The sequence below is a fragment of the Ochotona princeps genome, chromosome 6 (genome assembly GCF_030435755.1).
Source record: "Ochotona princeps isolate mOchPri1 chromosome 6, mOchPri1.hap1, whole genome shotgun sequence".
In the NCBI taxonomy this organism is placed as follows: domain Eukaryota; kingdom Metazoa; phylum Chordata; class Mammalia; order Lagomorpha; family Ochotonidae; genus Ochotona; species Ochotona princeps.
In genome coordinates this window covers 54,386,402-54,402,228 of record NC_080837.1, presented here as the reverse complement: position 1 = coordinate 54,402,228, position 15,827 = coordinate 54,386,402, and the positions used below count along the sequence as shown (strand labels likewise).

The 15,827-nt window shown below is 42.3% G+C and overlaps 1 protein-coding gene across 4 annotated transcripts in view; it reads right to left on the bottom strand.

Moving 5' to 3' along the window:
* The window catches only part of AKAP6 (A-kinase anchoring protein 6), a 555,986-nt gene that overhangs the window by 186,860 nt on the left and 353,299 nt on the right, over positions 1–15,827 (bottom strand). For all 4 annotated transcript variants that reach the window (XM_058666317.1, XM_058666316.1, XM_058666318.1 and 1 more), the window contains 2 exons: positions 15,316–15,412; positions 13,875–14,038 (listed from right to left, as the gene is read on the bottom strand). In XM_058666317.1, the coding sequence (XP_058522300.1) occupies positions 13,875–14,038; positions 15,316–15,412 (261 nt within the window). The remainder of the gene's footprint in view (positions 1–13,874; positions 14,039–15,315; positions 15,413–15,827) is intronic.

Sequence of the window (15,827 nt, the reverse complement as noted above, 5' to 3'; positions counted from 1 at the left end):
TGGCTAAATGTACAACTTTTAGCCAGGTTCTGGAATCTTCTAAGGTTCCAGTAAGGGTGTGGATTTCAACATGTTAAACTGGTCTACAAGTCATTATCACTGAGACTACTGAGCCTGCTTAGCATCAGAATCACAATTTTACATCCTGCTGTGACTAGTTTACTTCTAGCTAGAAAAGAAATAAAATCTATGGTGATAAGGGACTAAAAGAACTAAGACATAGAGGAGTTTTCAGAATTCCCCACAGTTAACTGTATAGCTCCTAGTGGCTGGTATCAAGATACAACGGTTCAAACCACTGCTTAGTACTCCTGCATGCCATAATACAGAATCTGGGATTAAGGCCCACTTCCAATCCAGTTTCCTGTTAATGCACTTTAAAGGAAGCAGATAGTGGCCACAAACTTGGGCTCCTCCTACCCACGTGGCTGACCTGAATAGAATTCCTGGCTCCTGGCACTGGCCTTGCCCAGGTCTGGTTGTTGCAGGCATTTGGGGTATGAACCAGTGGATGGCAGATATCTCTCTCTTGGTCTCTCATGGTCCCTCTGCCTTCTCTCTCCCTCTGCCTCTCCCCTTTACCTCTTTTCTTCTTTCACATTACCTTTCAAATGATAAATAAAACTTTAAAAGCACTTATAACCTTCAAATTATAGATGAACTTTTGAAGGCTCATGTAAATATGGGAAGCTCAAACACATTGATAAACCTCAATTAATTAATTTCTGGTTTCACAACTAGACCAGAAATCCCCATAAGAAATGAACAATTTCAATGGCTTTCCTAGAATAGACTAGCCTTTTGAGTAAAATTCAATAGTTCTCCAACTCCATGCATCTAATGATAGTCTGAGTATAGAAGAGATAACAAATGAAAGAAAGCAGGGAAATAAATCCAAAGAAGACAGTTTGGAAATATACCTGAGTGCTTGCATATGTTTCACAGAGAAGAGAACTAAGGTCATTTTCACAAAGCAGAGCTCCTCAACCCTGTGTGATATATTCAAGTCTAGGAGAACCAGAGTGTATGCTATATTACATCAGCAAATCCCCATTCATCATTTGCTAGAAGGATGTGGGTGTACATAGATTATAGTGGGCCAAATATAATATGTCAGAGATTAGACTTTGTTAGAGACTCAAATAGTGGTATGATCTAGTTCTGCCCTTTGAATTTATGTCAATTTAGAGACCTTTATCTTCTCAGGTTCAATCTCACCTAATCTTGTTAGAGAGCTCTAGGGCAAAGACTACAAATTTCATCCATCAGTGTACTGGTGAGCTAGAAAACCACTTACATGCTTTTAATTTTTTTTCCCTTTAAACAGGCTACTTTCAGTAAGCATATTTATACAAACCTCAAAAAAAAAAAAAAAACAACTAACAAGATGTTAAAACAATTAATCAACTGGACTTGCCTCAAAAAGTGCTAGAATCACTAAACCTTGTTACTTCTAGTTTTATGGCACTGTTACACTTTATTTTGGAAAAATGGTGACATGGCTCTTTTAAAAGTTAATTAAAGATTTTGGGCCCGGTGGTGAGGCCTAGCAGCTAAAGTCCTCGCCTTGAACGCACCAAGATCCAATATGGGTGCCAGTTCTAGTCCCAGGAGCTCCACTTCCCATCTAGTTCCCTGCCTGTGGCCTAGGAAGGCAGTCGAAGACAGCTCAATGCCTTGGGATCCTGCACCCATGTGGGAGACCTGGAGAAGGTTCCTGGCTCCTGGCTTCGGATCCACGCAGCACCGGCCATTGCAGTCACTTGGGGAGTGAATCATCGGACGGAAGATCTTCCTCTCTGTCTCTCCTCCTCTCTGTATATCTGACTTTGTAATAAAAATAAATAAATCTAAAAGAAGTTAATTAAAGATTTTAAGAGTTAAAATAAGAAAATGCTAAGGGCAAAGGAAAAGAAAGTATCTGAATGAAGAGAAAGTTAGTTTCTGTCTTTACCTTTTAAACTTTAGAATGATGACGCCAATCCTGATTGTGCAGTCAGCATTTCTGAACAGTAGCTGAGGCAATGGTTTTTATTTCTACTATATGTCACTGGTCTAATACTTCCTTCCTTATCTTTCCTCTTCTGTTCCTTTTCTTTCTTTCCCTTTGTTCATTTACTTTGTCTCATGCACTTGTTTTAGGATTCCTTTTGTCCCTTCACGCGTCTCACTCAGTGACATCCATGATTCTGCTTAGCCCAATGGACACTAACCAAGAGGTGACCTTAACAGGCCAACTGACTATAATGATGAAAAGCCACTACCCCAACCCAAATCAAAATGGTTTGGAAGCTGGGTCCTTAAGACGGGTCCCTAATCTCTTGCCCAGCAAGAACTCCAATCTCGCTCTTCTTGCCTTCATTTAGATGCCATGGGTGCCAGACGGAGACTGCTTCATGAGTCATGGTGGCAAACAGCACTAAAGTACTTTGACAGCATCACAACTACACAAATGACTATTTCCCAGTCAGAGTCTATGGAGAAAGGAAAAGCAAAACGAGGGTATCTAGATGGTTTCTGGCTTGTCTTGATGGGGAGAGCTTCTGGGAATGAGAACAGTTAAGTATTTGGAGTATTTAGGCTGTTGAGTGCAGGTGTGTGTAAATTTGGAAGCTGCCATTTTATAAGAAGTCCTAGGTGACTCAATAAACACAAGAGCCAGAGCAGAATAATCCCTTTAACAGCCAGGGCCCTCCTTGGCTCAGCCATTCTTCTGCCAGAAACAACACATTGCAGGAAAATGTGTAAATTACACACTGAGGTAATTGTTTCACAGTTTCAAAGAATGTACTTAATAATCTGAAGCATTTTGAGAAGCAATTCCATACCTTGCTTCTTTTCTGTATTTAAATAATTACAATTTTTTTTTAAGTTGATCTCCACTGTATTTCAAAAAGACCCTCTAATGTGTTTACTATCCTCATATTTAAGTAATCTTTAAAATTGATCAGGCTGAGGCACAAAATGTGAGTTCTACCAAAGAAAGATGACTTCTTACCAAAGAAAGATGACTTCTTTCCACAGAATGTAACTTTGCAAGTGCAAGCTTCATAGAGTCAAAGATAAGGCACTCAGACTAAATATGAAAATAAATAAACTACCAATTCATATCAAAGACACTTCCCATGTTGCTTGAAAACATCAAGAAATTTCACTCCCAGAGCTGTGCTGGGACAAATCTTTCCACCCTCAAGATCATCAGCAATGGAAGTATAGTGTGAAAACAAAAACAAAAACAAAAGTAAGTGCCGATCTCATGTAACAAAAAAACATGATTTGATTTTCGATTGTCCTTTGACCTAATGTATATATTTTTCTTTTGTCAATCATCCTGTTAGAGTAGCAGGCTATTAAAAAAAAATTTTCATCTTGGAAACACCCATACATCTGATGATATGCAAAGTTAAGTGCCTCAAGGAGATTAGAGGAACTACTTTTTATTCTATTCTATCACAAATTTAGTAACCTCACTGATCTTCAAAGAAGCAACTCACTTTTGTTTCTGTCTTTCAAAAATACTTTTGAAGAAAAGTTGCCCTTCTGATACCAAAGAAAAGGACTATTGAAAAATCTACAACAGAAGAAAGAGCTCTCCCTAGGTACTGCAAACCAGGACTGTGTTTATTTAGTTCAGCAGGAAATGAAGTAGCTCAGATGCTGGCTTTTAGGAGGAAATTCTGCACAGAGGAAGTGGAGTTGGTAATACATTTGCTACTCATTTGCTTGCATAAAGAATCCTACTTGATTCCAATCTGCCAACATCCTAATTAACATGATCTGAATCTTAGGTGATCTATTATTCTAGATCTGAGATAGCCCGAGCTATGTTAGACAAGATGTCACACTGTGTGCTTACACTGAAATGATAACAGCACTGAGCAGAAAAACAAGTCTTCCCTCATGTCTAGCCCAGCACTGGACAGAGTTCTCTGTCAGTGCTCAATAAATAATGGTGGGGCCTTCTGCTACTTTTAACACAATTTCATCATACTCTATCACTTCTGGTCCTTCTGACAATACAAATGTGTGCTCTTTCTTTTCATAAAGAAGAGAGAAAACTGACTAAAATAATTCTTTACACATATGTGTATCACTATACGTGAGATGAACAACTTTTCTATGCAGTTTCTATTCAATACTTCAATGCCGTTTCTGAAGATTCAACATTTAAAGAGCATGCTAATAACATAAGCTTCTGAACCAGAAACAAAGGTGTGTAGAAATAGTGCAGTCTCAGGAGGATGTGCAGATCAGGAGGATGAAGTATCAGGTTCCATTCCAGGATGCTACCCAGCATATAGTTGCACTACTGCACAAGAAGCAACATATAACACAGTAAAAAAAAATCTTACAAAGATGCTGCCCCAAATAGCATCTTAATATCACTTCAGTTAAACAAAGTTACCTATAATCCTTTGGCATAGAAACTAAATAAGACTTGGACATCTGGTAAACAAACAAACCATGTTCATTCTAGACCTCCCCTCTGTTGACATCTGAAGTAAGGCCAAGTTGTCAGCAATACTTCCGGGTTAATACCATGCAGGTTTCTCTTCCACGTGGTATACCTAACTTCAAAGGCTATGCATTTGTTCACTCAACCAGTGTCTGAAACTACCATTTCCAGAGCTGAGCAAACATATGTAAGAAACATCTCAAGGCAGGCACTGAGTGCAGCATTTAAGACAGAACTGGGGATACTGGTATCCCATATTGAAGCGCCTGCTTCCATTTCCAGCTTCCTATGAATGCACCAGCTGAGAAGCAGCCCAGCAGAGCTCAAGTTTGGGTCCTGACCACCTACATGGGAAACCCAGATGGAGCTTCTGGCTCCTGGCTTCAGCATTACCCAGGCATAGCTCTTGTGGGTGTTTGTGGAGTGAACCAGCAAATAAGTGATATTTCTTTCTCTTTCTCTTCTGTGTGTGTATAAATTTCAAATGAAAATGAAGTGCTACAAAAAGCAAGCTTATTTTCCTGCGATTGTAGAAAACATTGATGATTTTCATAATTTGACATCCATTTCAAGTGGATGATAATTTCCAACTAACAACTCAAATGATGGAAGACAGAATGAGTCCAGTGCTAAAGTTCAATGTTCTAATCTTCTTTCACTAAAGAAAAGAAGAAATGAGTTGGGTTCCAAGCTAGCTTTCTCCTGTAGGAGAAATTTACAACAAAATCTTCACATATTCTTTGTTCTGGAAACTTAACTGCTTGCTTTTCAGAGGACAAGGGAACCGTTGTGTAGTTTGAGTGTTCCCCATATGTCTTGTGGAGGAAATCCTGGCCTCAGTTCTAACATGCCTGCCATGGTATGTGCTCTATGGGTGAAAAGTAAAGAAACAGAGGGTAAGAAAATGTTAAAGGAGGCAGTGTGCAAAATTTAAAAAACCTCCCTGGCTTTCAGCATTTCTGTTTTCTGCATTGACAGGTCAAAAAACAAATACAGCCTTTGTTAGAAATGGCAGAGTCACCGTGGCTTGAAATCCCCACAGCTTTACACTATTAAAACACTTAACACACTGAAAGCCCAATTTAAGGTGATAAACTTTTACCAAGCTATCTTAAAACACATAATTAGAAGCATATTTTCAGCTCTTGGATGTGAGTGCCAACGCTTTATTTCTCCAACTGGTGAAATTCTGTTCTCGATTTCCATGTAAAAAAGATCTCACAGTCCTGGGAAAACACTTTTTTTAAAAAATGAAATACAACAAATAAGGTATGCTGCCGAGTCCTAGGGGAGAAGTTTCCTGGAGTCTTTGAATTTCCTCCTATCCTCCTTCTTTACAAGATTTCTAAGACCAAGTCCTTTTCTACAGTCTCTCAAACAAGGTAAAAAAGAAAAATACCCCCTAGATATATTCTTTAGATTTTCTATTATGCTTCTCAAGCTCCCAGTAGCTTCTGAAGTAAACTTAAGATGAATTCTGAAGTTATTTTTATTATGTTTTAATTTTAGTTCCTCTTTTAGGTCCAAGATGAAATAAATGATCATAACTGCTGTGCTTGGAGATGCACTCCATGGCACAATGTGTACATGACCTGTGCAAGGTCACTTCATGGAAAGAGGACTGACAAGATGGATAAGAAGCTGAATCAAGCCTTCAGTCTTAGGGAACTTCAGGGGAACCTATTCCTGCTTGCTCTATTTAGTGCAACATAGCAAAAAAAAAAAAAAAAAAAAAAAAAAAAAGGAAGGAAGGAAAAAGGAAAACACACAAACCTATGATGTTCTAATGGTGTATAATGGATATATTCTGGAATATAGACTTCCCACTCTGGGCCGGGCTCTGTTAATGAGCCACAAGAGGAATAACTGATAAATTGTTGAACATTAAGAATACTCTTTTGTCCTGCTGTGAGCCTAGGTGCAGGCTGGAGCAAGCTGCCCTAACTGTTGCCCAGTGTAAAGTCCTGGGTTCCAGACACAACATGTTATTTAAAATCTCATTATTTCTACCCTGACAAAATCCTTTCTCCTCCCCAAAACAAACAAACAAACAAACAAACAAACATTAACTTGCAACCCTTGCCTTGCTATCCCTAGATAGGGTTAGTTATCTCCTTCCCTTTGGATTCATTTGTACACCTGTTTTTATTATTATTAGTCTTTATTAGATTATTAATTATTTTGTTTCTACCACCAACATATGAAGGAATGTAAGAAAGTACTTCAAAACATTCTTGGAAAATTTGAATTTTTTTTTTTAAAAGTTGAAATCTATGCATAATTTTTCTATAATATGCAATCTCCTTCTCTTCTGGGGTGAGTACGCTGAGGGGGGAGGCCTCCGTGACTGGGCATGTCCGGGACCCACCCAACACCCTCATTGGGTGGTGGGTGAACGGGATTGGGGAGGGGCGCAACCTCGGGCCTGCAGGATTTAACCTCCGGCTGCCAGAGGCGAGCCGAGGGCTGCGGGAGAGGACGTCTAGCTTGGATCCCGAACCCAGTCCGCCATGTGCCCATGGCTCATGGCGGGCTGGGCCCGGACATGCCTGGGTGCGGCCTGCTTCCTTCTGGGGTGAGTACGCCGAGGGGGGAGGCCTCCGTGACTGGGCATGTCCGGGACCCACCCAACACCCTCATTGGGTGGTGGGTGAACGGGATTGGGGAGGGGCGCAACCTCGGGCCTGCAGGATTTAACCTCCGGCTGCCAGAGGCGAGCCGAGGGCTGCGGGAGAGGACGTCTAGCTTGGATCCCGAACCCAGTCCGCCATGTGCCCATGGCTCATGGCGGGCTGGGCCCGGACATGCCTGGGTGCGGCCTGCTTCCTTCTGGGGTGAGTACGCCGAGGGGGGAGGCCTCCGTGACTGGGCATGTCCGGGACCCACCCAACACCCTCATTGGGTGGTGGGTGAACGGGATTGGGGAGGGGCGCAACCTCGGGCCTGCAGGATTTAACCTCCGGCTGCCAGAGGCGAGCCGAGGGCTGCGGGAGAGGACGTCTAGCTTGGATCCCGAACCCAGTCCACCATGTGCCCATGGCTCATGGCAGGCTGTGCCTGCTGGCCGCCCGGCCGGGGAGCTCTGGGGTATTGGACATCTGAATCGCTGCTGAGATAGCTCTAGAGTGACCCCACTGTTTCTGGGATCTGAGTCAATCCTAAAGATTCCCAATGCCAGTAACTCTTCCTTTGAAGAACTTCCAATCCCTTAATAATGCTGAGCTTTGAACACCTATCAAGTAAAAGATAAGCTCCGGCTTGTGTAGCAGGCTGGCACCTAATGGTCCTCGGAGCAACCACGTGCAGGTGCGTGATTTACAGCTAGGAACGGTCCCAATCTGGGATGCCACAGCTGGGATGAGGTTCCCACCAAGGGGTTTATGTGCTGGAATGGGGGCTGCGTTCTATCTAGGAAACAGTTGCAGTCACCCGAGGCACTAGTGTGGGCTGGGATTGGATGCACCAGGCCGGTTCAGATCCCAGCACCATCTGGTGTTATGGAGAAACAGGGTAGATGTGGGACTGACTAGGCTGGGTCTCAATCCCCTTCTGAGCCATGTGTGAGCTGTATGTGGGTATGGACGAGCCATGGCTGGGCTGAAACATCCAACAACAAGAGTCAGAATGGGGTGAAAGCCAGCCAAGAAAAGCCACTGTTCCTGCTAGGACAGGAGGTGAACTGAGTAGGGTTGGCTCAAGAACCCCCTGGCAAGCGCAAAATCTGGCATTGGGAGGGGTTCTGATGGAGGAGCCTGGGCAACTCCTCTGGCAGGACACAGTCCCTGCAGGTAAGCGCGAGAAGCATGATTGGAAACAGCCCAGAATAGGCCATGGAAAGTTTCCCACTGGCATGCATTCGGCATGGGTCAGGAGCAGGCCAGGCTGAATCAGTTCATGTCATCCTCTGGCAAATCCGATCACCAGAACAGAGTGTGGAATGGGCCGGGTTTGGTTGCGACAAAACCAGTACACATTCTGGAACGCCAGGGCGTGGTTGCCTGGACTGGATATGAATGCAGCACCCATCCAGCACACGTGAGATCCAGGAAGGGAGGGGCAGAGCTGGCGGGGGGGTTAAGGGGCTGGTCCCCTCGCTGGACAACCACTCCCACTGGAGAGTGTTGGCTGGGATAGAGACAGACACGACTAAGCAAGGCTACAACACCTGTGCGCTGCATGTGGACAAGATCAGGGCCACAGCATCAGCTGGCAGAAGCTGGCACTGGGGACTAATTCTGTCGAGTCAAATCACAGGACCACCTAAAGAGTGCATAAACCGGGACAGAGAGACCTGGGAGGGAAAAAGTGGGTTCCCCCTTCTTGGGTCACTATTCCCGTGGGAGGGCATGAAAACTAGGACGGGGGCTGGGATGGCTAGACAGAGGTACTCAACAACATCTGTGAGGGCTGGATGGTTGAGTCGATTAGATAGAACTAACCTTTAATACCCATTGACAAGTACCAGAGCCAAATGGGATGGGGGACAGACTGGTCTTCTGCTACACAAATTGGCAAACCAGGGTAGGGGGCAGGCTTGGTGGGGGTTATTGTGGGTCGCCCCGACTAGGCTGCAGCTCCCACTGGTTGATGTAAGGGCCGAACCAGACTGGACTGCAACACCCATTGGTTCCAGTGCAACTCGGGACTGAAAACAGAACCAACACAGCAATTGCAACCACCAGCTGATCAGGGTGATGGACTGTGCCGGGCCCTGTGCTTGCTAGAACATACAAGAATCTGGTCTGGGAATACCTCAAAGTATCTTTGGAGATCTCCCCACTTGAACTGCTGGACTCAGAATTCTAACCAAGAAAAGACAGAAGACAGAATAGGACAATCATTCATCTCAGCTACATGTTGGCAGCGAAATATGGGACAAATGGAGACTTCATGATGGACCATATCAATCAGTGGACCACCTCAGCGAGCGAAACTGGCAGTGACTCATAACTGGAGAACTATTAACTCCACTTGAGCACATATCTCAGAGCATGCCCCACATCCGGGACTTGGGGTGGGCGGGAAACCGGGTGGGGCTTCTCCCTCAATATCCCCTTTTACCTCAGATACATGATGGAAACAATATGGACATAATAGCATTGCCCACCTCCCTATCCCCCTGAACCTTTTTTTTTTTTTTTCTTTTTTTCCTTCTCTTTCTTGATTTTCCTTCAACTATAGTTAACTATGTAAAGATTGTCAACAACAACACAATAAAATGGATTATATAAAAAAAAAAAAAAAAAAAAAGAACCACCACAAAAAAAAAAAAAATGCAATCTCATTAATATTTTGAATATCATGTTTTTTAAAAAGTTACCAATTTGTTTTGTTTGAAAAGCATATTGAAAGACAGGAAGACAAACTACGGGAGAGGGAGATAGGGAAAGAGAGGAAGAGAGTGGGGAGAGAAATGAGACAGTTCTCAACTGCTCGTATACTCTCCAAAGGCAGCACTGGGGTAGGCTAGATGTCCATGAGGATCTCCAACTTGAGTGGCAAGGAACTCAAGTACTTGTACTGTCATCCGCTGCTTCAGCAAGCACATGCCCGGGAACGCTGTATCAGAAGTACAGCATCTGGGATTTGAATCAGCCTTCCAACATGGAATGCCAGCATTGCAAGTGGTGACTTAACTTCCTGCACCACATTGCTGGCTCTCTCCTTATCTAGTTGCCTTTCTTTAAGATTTAGTATGTGCCAACTACTCTTCTAAGCATTTTGGGTATACCAACTTTTTTAAAGATTTATTTATGTTTATTAGAAAAGCTGATTTGCAGAGAGGAGATAGAGAGAGAAAGATCTTCTATCCACTGGTTCACTCAGCCAGAGTTGAGCCGATCAGAAGCTAGAATTCGGGAGATTCCTCTGCACCTCCCATGCAGGTGCTGGCTCCCAAGGCTTTGGGCCATCATCTGCAGCTTTCACAGGCCACAAACAGGGAGTGGGGTGGGAAATGGAGCAGCTGGGACATGAACCGGCATCCATAAGGGATGCCAGGATGTGCAAAGTGAGGATTTAGCCATTGAGCCTTCATGCCAGGTCAATGCACACTCTTTTTAATCTTCATCATTATCCTTTGAGGTGAATATTTTCCTTCCAACGATATTATAAATGAGCAAACTGAAACACAGATAAGTTAAGTAGTTTAAGCAATAACATACAGCTAATTCAGTGTCTGGCCTTGAACCTGGGTGGTCTTTTGTGAGTCTGAGCCTCTTGGTAATTTTGAGTTTGCTTCAGGGACTAATAGAAGCAACTGAAACATTAAACACATAGAAGGAATGATCATCTTGATTACTCCAGATTTTCTTAAGTTTTTAAATTTTATAACATATATGCTTTGTCTTCTAAGTGATTTACCTTTGAGATTGCATGAGTTCATATATTCAGAGAAAATTGAGCAGGGACTTGGGAAGAAGAGAACCCCTGGGGAGGAGGAAGGTCTGGGGCTCCCACTCCTCAACACCTTCTCTAGCCTGACTCCTGGCTAGCCACCCAGGCGACACTGTACACATGATGTCACTGACATTCACGTTCCTTGGAATGGAAATCTTACTAACAAGCAAAACAAGTTCCTTAAAACTGATGAGATTCATACATTTTTACTACATTTTTACTTTTACAGTGTTTCAAATAGGGTTTTTTTTTCTTTTTAGAAGTGAGGCACCAAATAATTAAAGATCAGATGTATTTATTCTTCCTTTTGATACTTAAATTTGCTCAAGTCCCCTCAGTTCAATGTCAACTATTTTATCTTTTAAGTGACCATTTAATTCTTACGTTTTATATGTGTTTTCTATTTTTATAGTAATCTTATTGATGGTAGACATATTAAATATCAGAATTTTATCTAAATAAAGCTGTATATTGTAAGCTTTTGAAATTCTCTGCTGAAACATTATTTTTAAAGGCTATGAAGCTTTTTGGGAGGATATGATTTAATCAGTTCCCATCTTAAATACTTCTGTTGATATCATTTGTTTTCTCTCATAAGTAACAATGTGACAGATATTTTTCTCTCGATGCTGTGTGAGGATCCTGGGGTCCTACAACTAAGGGGTCCCACCACAGCAGTTCCCTGCTAGTTGCCTGGAATGCAGATCCCAGGACCTGCCCACAGTGGCTCTGATACGGTCTGGGAGGGACCTAAGCAGTTAACTTTTCTCGTTTAGACACACTTGTATTATCTTCCTTGTGAAAATTCTGAGTTACTGTCTTCATATCATTTCCATACCTCTACATGAGAAGCTGACTTTAAAGAGTTCATTTCAAACTGGCCCTGGCAAATGGAGTTGCTTCTTTTCAACAACTTAGTGGATTGCCCCATCTCTGCCCTCATGCTTTGACATAACCCACTTCCCCCAAACTCATCCCACTCCACTGGCGAATGAAGTCTCAAAAACTGCCACAAATAGTTTTCTCTTGCAAATCAATGATGGTGTTTCCTTGCTGCTCCCTAACAGTGCCCCTGGTTGGCCACAGCCCCTCCCCCCCCCCCCCCTGGTTTCCCTCACACTGCCCTCCCTCTCTAACAACACTGGTCTGTTCACAAGATGTCATGTCCTCAAAGAAGCCTTCCCTGATGCTCTTGTCTAAAGCACATCTCCTGCCCAATCTCCTATCACTCTCTTTTCTCTTCTGTAAAGGCAGGGATTGTTGGAATCTTTACCATAAGTTCCATGAACAGGCCCCAAGTCTTACTGTCCATCTCTAATGCCTGGCACTCAACTAGCCCTGAGCAATGCCAGTGCTGGGCAGTGTGCTAGGTGGTTACAAACATGGTCTCTATGGATAAAGGGCTCAAAGTCAAGTCCCAGTTCTGCTACTTAGCATCTGTGTGACCTCCAGCCTACTGCTTAACCTCTCTGTGCCTCCACTTTTCTCCATTGGGGATTATAATAAAGCTACTCAATACAGATTCATTGTCATGATTGAGAGATGATAAGTCAGTGATGTAACATAACAGCTGGCATGCACCCAAGAGAGGACAGCTTTATCACAGTAAACTCTCGGTGCAACCTTGTGAAACAAGACACAAGAGCACTTTAGGTATCCTTTCTCAGTATCTTCCCTACTTGACTTTAGCTCACTCAACTTCTCCCTCCAGCCTACTCTTCAGGACAGCTCCAGATCGGCCCTGCGATGTTTGCTGAATCCATTCCCCTTTGCATATTGATTCCAGCTTTGATCCTTTCATCACGTCACTTTGTAAAACACATGTTCATATGCCACGTCACCTCTCTCCCTTTCTTCAAGTAGTTCCTGAAATGTAACCTCCTCCAAGGAGCCTTCTTGAAGTGGGATTGAACTCATCATCTTGTCCTCTGTTTCCAACAAATACGTGAAAGGTCATTGCTGGAGGTTCCAAAGCTGTGAATCATTACAGCTTTTTGTGGGCTTATGGGTGTCGGTTGGCTGGATGCCCCTCTGCCTGACTTGAGGAATGTGGCTTTAGGAGGGCAAAGAGTTTGTTTAACTAGCTCTGTAGACTTTTTAGCACAATGCCAAGCCATGTGGATGCTGAATAAATGTGACCAGATGATGACTTACTCCCTTTGTCCAAGCCAGGAACAGAAACCATGAACTCTTAAATCTGTTTGCCCCAGGTTACGAGACAGTTTGATACTGAGTTTATTGTGAGATTGGTTTGCTGCATTTGCTTTTATGTATACACTCACATACACACAGATACAGAAGGGTGGAGTGACACAAAAATACCAAATGAATAAAATGATTTCCACTTTATGAGTCCAAAGACACCTTAGTGAAGCAGCATTTTGTATTAGGAGGTACCTCATTGAGAGTCCAATCGCAAGTACTTGTTGTATTCAGCACATGTGCCATTACAGAGAACTTACACTCAGAGTAGAAAGATTTGTAGTGAAGCATATGACCTTCTTCCCACTACAATGACCATCCCCTAATTAGGCAATGCATCTGATAGTCATTAACAGGAATGAGATAATGAATCACTTTCTCTCTTCTTTGTTAATTTGCTGTAACCAAGCGGCTAATGGATGTCAGAGCTGAGTGATTGCACTGATTATAGTGATTTATAGTTGCAACAAAACAATTTAAAACCATTCTGATTATTCATGTTAAAGATGCTTTATGTTTTGTTTACTAAATGTTTTATGTCCCCTTTTCCCTCACCCTCACTCTAGGACTGTCCTCCTTCTACTACCACACCACCTCTCACACAAAGATCCCTTTCTGGAAGACTTGAAAGTTGGAGGCTTTCTTGGTTTGGTGTTGTTTTCAACTAAGCCATTTCATTTTGTTGATATAGACAGAGATATATAAAGTTTACCCACTAGAAACAAAAAGCCTTCAGGGTGGAAAGCAAACTTCAGTGGCGTCTAGTTCAAAAGGAGATGGAAATAAGAGGAAATACGGCACACTTCAAGCCACTTACCTTGGGGCTTCCAGTGCCTCCCTCATCCTCCCCAGACACATCAGTCGCCAGGATCTCAGCTTTGATGGCATCCAGAGCCCGGAGAATCCAGCTGTGCTGCCGCCTGATTTGCCTCTGCAGCTCCTTCCACTGACCCGCGATCATCCGCAGCATGTCCTTCAGGCCTTCTCCAAAAGGAGAGGAAAGCACACGTTGTGGACATGACTGCATCTCTACCACTACCATTTCTTTTAAAAATTTAGTCAATGAGATGGATATTTCAAGCAATACACCTATTTTTAAATGACAGTTACCATCACCTGCTTTATGAGCATCTGTCACTCAAAACAGATGATGGCAATTCTTGACACAAGGCATAAGTGCACTAAAATGAAATCCACACACAGACGCTGGCTTGGAAAATGACCTAGTGTATTCCATAGAAAGAAATACATGTGGAATAAACATTAACTTCACCTCCCAAATCAAAGTTCCTGAGTTTATCTACATAGAGATTTTATAATGATCAGAAAGACATGGGAACACATAAATTCAACTCAAAATACAGGCAGAGAGCCAGAATTAAGAGAGCAGGTTGGGCTTGGCAGCGTGGCCTAGTGGCTAAGGTCCTTGCCTTGATCCCATATGGCCGCTGGTTCTGATCCCGGCAGCTCCACTTCCTCTCTATTTCTCCTCCTCTCAGCATATCTGACTTTGCAATGAGAATAAAATAAATCTTTAAAAAAAAAAAGAGAGCAGGTTTTTTTTTTTTTTAATTCAACAGTTGCACACCCGATTAATGTAGTTGTTTGCTTGTTTAGCTATTGTAATCTCAAAGAATCTAATTGTAACTCATCCTCTTTTCTAGACTTCTCCTATCAGGATAAGCATGGCCACAGGACAACACCATTTTTCCCTTTATACTTTGTTTTTCATAAATACATCAATACTGGGATAAGAATTAATTGAGGGCCAAAAATTCTGGTAATGTAAAGCTCAGCAAAGAACATGCAAAGTGTTCATGTGTGTAGATTAGCAGGGGAATCATCAGACATTTCTAGGCTACCTGCCTTACATTTGTAATGATACCTGTAAGTACTCTAATACATGCATTATAACTATATGCACAATTCTCATTCATTATATTGATGTTATTTCCAGAGCACCTTCATCAAAAAGCAAATACATGTGAAGTTTTCAGGAATGTGATTTCAATTGAAACGTGGGTGAACAGTAAGCCCAAAATAAAATGGGAAGACTATTTGGAGGCAGTATTTCATCTTATAAGTATCACAGCATTGTGTGCAGTATATGAAACATTTATAAATCTTGAAGGTCAATCTGATAATGTAAATATTAATAATACATAAGGAAGTGAATATATGCAGTAATTTACAGCAATGCTTCTTCATTCCTAATAGTCTGGAGACATGAAGACTTGCAATATTTCAGGAGGATTTACCTGCTTTGTGGGATGCAATAAGCTCCAGCAGTTGGTGTCCTTCCTCCTCCACAGCTTCCTTGAGAGCACAATGACTGTCCACATTCAACTTAAAACTCTGCAAGAGAAAATATAAGCATCAACCCCCAGCAGGGCAGTCAGACACAAGATATCCACACAAAATCACTTGTTACCTTTTCTTTCTTTTATTTTTTTTAATCAAGAACCATACAGCCTAATTTACCCAATACACAAACTAATTTGCAATACTAAAAGCTATTGATATCTGGGATCTGGGCTCAAAATGTTTCCATTTTATTAGCAGAATGCATTTGTTTAGAAACAGCTGATAAATCTAGAAATTCATTAGGCTTCTACGAAAAGTCACATCCCACAGACTACACCAAGAGTGGCAGTATTCTATAAAATATACTGAGTTTCCAACAGCACATCTGAGCACTGTTCTTCACTTTCCAAAAATGCTAGTGATAGCACTGTTTATGATACAATAAAAATTGGCAGCATAAAATATA